General features: G+C 32.0%; 1 protein-coding gene across 1 annotated transcript in view; it reads left to right on the top strand.

The window, feature by feature from the left end:
- The window catches only part of COG6 (component of oligomeric golgi complex 6), a 105,447-nt gene that overhangs the window by 2,040 nt on the left and 100,309 nt on the right, over nt 1-3,098 (top strand). Inside the window, exon 3 of the mRNA XM_012643818.1 lies at nt 2,237-2,308. Coding sequence (XP_012499272.1) covers nt 2,237-2,308 — 72 coding nt within the window. The remainder of the gene's footprint in view (nt 1-2,236; nt 2,309-3,098) is intronic.

The raw sequence follows: 3,098 nt of genomic DNA, 5'->3' as shown, positions 1-3,098 counted from the left end.
GAAGTGTTATACATGGTTTCAATGAGTGCTTAATAAAAACATAAGTGTCAAAAGGACTCTGGAGCTAATTTGAAGAGGCTTCCACTGGCCAAAGATAGGACAATTTGGCTATCAGTGACAATAACTGCAGTGGACCGAAACACATCAAACGTGAAGTCCATGAGTTCATAAAGATATTGAAACAGGATGCTCATTGGTTGTCTGTGGTGGATATAGGGGAACCAACTTCTTATTTGAAAAGTACTAAGAAAAAGGAAAGAGTGAAGCGCTTATCTTGTTTTTTTTTTTTTTTACCAACTTCATATACTTATTGAGGGGAGGTATCTCTTTATAGAAACAGTCCAACTAATAAATGAAAAGGAAATGGTAGAATTAGAAGATTAGAAGATTTTGCAACCACTGTTGAATTTATGGATCTAGCTCAGAACTTCTCAGCTTTGGCACTATTAACATTTTGGGCCAGTTAATTGTTGGGGACTATCTTTCGCACTGTAGGATGTTCAGCAGCATCCCTGGTCTCTACTCACTAGATGCCAGTAGGACTGCCTTACCCCCAGTTGTGACAACTAAGAATGTCTCCAGACATTGTCAAATGCCTCTCAGGGGCAGAATCACTGGGGTTGAGAACCACTGATTTAGCCATTGGTTATCACTAGCTGCTAACCTCACAGAAAGAGAAACAGACAGTTATGTGACTCCTGAGAAAGATATATAACATCATGCAAGAAGAATTCTTGCCAGAAAATTGAACTGGAGTATAATCAAACTTCTAGATCTGACTTCCAGTTTCTAAGAAACACTGGGGACAGAGAGATATGTTAATACCATGAAGATGTCAGGAAAATCTGGAGTGTTGGGAACTATAAGCAAATGAAATGGTTTCTTCAACAAATAAATTGTAAGAGAAAGAGAAATAGGGAGAAGTCAGAATCTATAAATTAAACGAAGAAATAAGAGAAATATCAAAAAATTGCTGTTGTATCTTATTTGGTTCCTGAGTTGAGCAAACTAGTAAAAAAAAAAGAGGCTATTGGGGAAATTTGAACAATGACTAGATATTTGATATTAAGAGATTATTGTTAAATGTTTAGATGTGAAAATGATATGATTTTTTTAATTCCTCTGAGAAGAACATACTGATATGTTTATGGATGAAAAATGATTTATCTGGAATTTCTTCAAAAAAATTCAGTTTGTAGAGAGAAACTAGATGAAACTAGAGAGAGAAAATAGATGGGGAGAGAACTAGAAAGTGGATAAGAGAGAGACACAATGAGTGGCCATGAGTTGATAATTGGTGAAGTTGGGTGATGGATACATGGATGTTCATATTCTCTGAACTTTTGAATTTTTTGGAAAATTTTTAATAAAAAGTTTTTAAAAGTTTTATCATATACTAATTGTATTTTACAACCTATAATTTTGTTTAATTGTGGGAAAAAAGACAGTTCAGTATAAATTCAAATAAAGACTTTACAAGCAATGTAAGAGTCCTTGAATTATAATTTAGCCAACCTCTGCATTTAAATCATATAAGAGGGGTAACTTATTATTTTATAACTCAAATCCATTCAGTGTATCATGGTAGCTAAAGTAAATATTAAGAGTAGTTATTCTTGATCTAACTGGCAGATAATGCCATAGGGCATTCTTTCTGGATTATATAGTGAGATTTAGGGGAAGAGTGAGATTAGTTTGCTTAGGTATCTGCTATTGCTATTTTTTCTAAAAAAAATGGAGAGATAGTATATATATATATATATATATATATATATTATTATGACTTCTTAAACCTTATGTAGACATCTTTCCATAACCATTTATATAAAATCATTGTTAATGTATGCACAGATTTCCATTGTGTAATTGGAAATGTTTCACAGTTTACATTTGTTTTAGGTAGTTCTGTGTTGATCAGCCTCATATGTATATTGGTGCACACTTATCTGATTAATTCCATAGGATAAATTCTCATTAAAGTTACTGAATAAGAAACTATTCATATTTTTAAAGCATTTGCGTTTTCCTGTTGTCATGCCCTCTAAAAGGAAGGGTCTAGTTTCTTTACATCTTTTTTAATACTAGATGTTATTGTTTTTAATCATTTCCAATTTTAAATATGGGATCTCTTGTCATACTTTGACAAAAAAATATCATGGGACTAAAATAAGGATTTTACGAAGAGAAACTTCATCTTACGATATCTACAATATTTGATATTATTTTTTCTTTTCAGGAACTTGAAAGCATAAATGAAGATGTTCAAGCAATGAGCAACTGTTGTCAAGATATGACAAATCGCCTGCAGGTATTGTATAATGACCAGATTTTAGCATAGTTCCTACTACAAAGTAAGCTTTCAAAAATTATTAGATAGATCTACAAAATGTATCGACATCTAATTACATCATACCCTATAGGAAGTTTGAATATAACTATTATGCTTATTTTTTAAAACTATAAACGTCTTAGTGTTTCTCTGGGTGATGGTTTATTAATATTGTTCAGTTAACTTGAGAGCCTTTACATTTTGGTCTAGCCAGTAGAGAGTTAACTGTGTAGAATTTTGATAAAACTTTCAATTCTGTAATATCCCAGAAGTCCAGCAGGAATGAATTTTTTAGTAGAAAGCCTTAGGAATAAGTTCACACTAAAGCTGTGCCTGATAAAAACCCAGCTAAATTCTATTCATGATCAGCCTAAAAATGTCCCAGGAAAATATGTGTAATTTTAGGTCTCTTTATTAAAGCAGTCCTAAACTTCTAGTTTGGCTGCAGAATCAGCATTTGACCTAATTACTTTCATTCATCTAATTTTGGAACAGTGCATATAACAGGTTCTCCCCTAAGGGTCAATCATGATTATGTCTACTATCTTCGTGTAGTTTAATACCAAACTCATACCTCTAAGATTCTCTTGGAATCATTGATAGCAATAGTAATTCTAGGAAGAATCATTAATTTATGCTTATTCCACAAATCAATCATAGTCTACTTGCATTATATGTCTGTTAGGATAATTAATTTCCTGTTTCTCTAAAATTTTATCTTTCCAGTCTTGTCTAAATTTTGATATTCTTATTAACATATCAGATATTA

This window comes from Propithecus coquereli, unplaced genomic scaffold (genome assembly GCF_000956105.1).
Source record: "Propithecus coquereli isolate 6110/MARCELLA unplaced genomic scaffold, Pcoq_1.0 Scaffold201, whole genome shotgun sequence".
NCBI lineage: Eukaryota > Metazoa > Chordata > Mammalia > Primates > Indriidae > Propithecus > Propithecus coquereli.
Note: the sequence above shows the minus strand (reverse complement) of the source record. Positions and strands in the feature narration are given on the sequence as shown.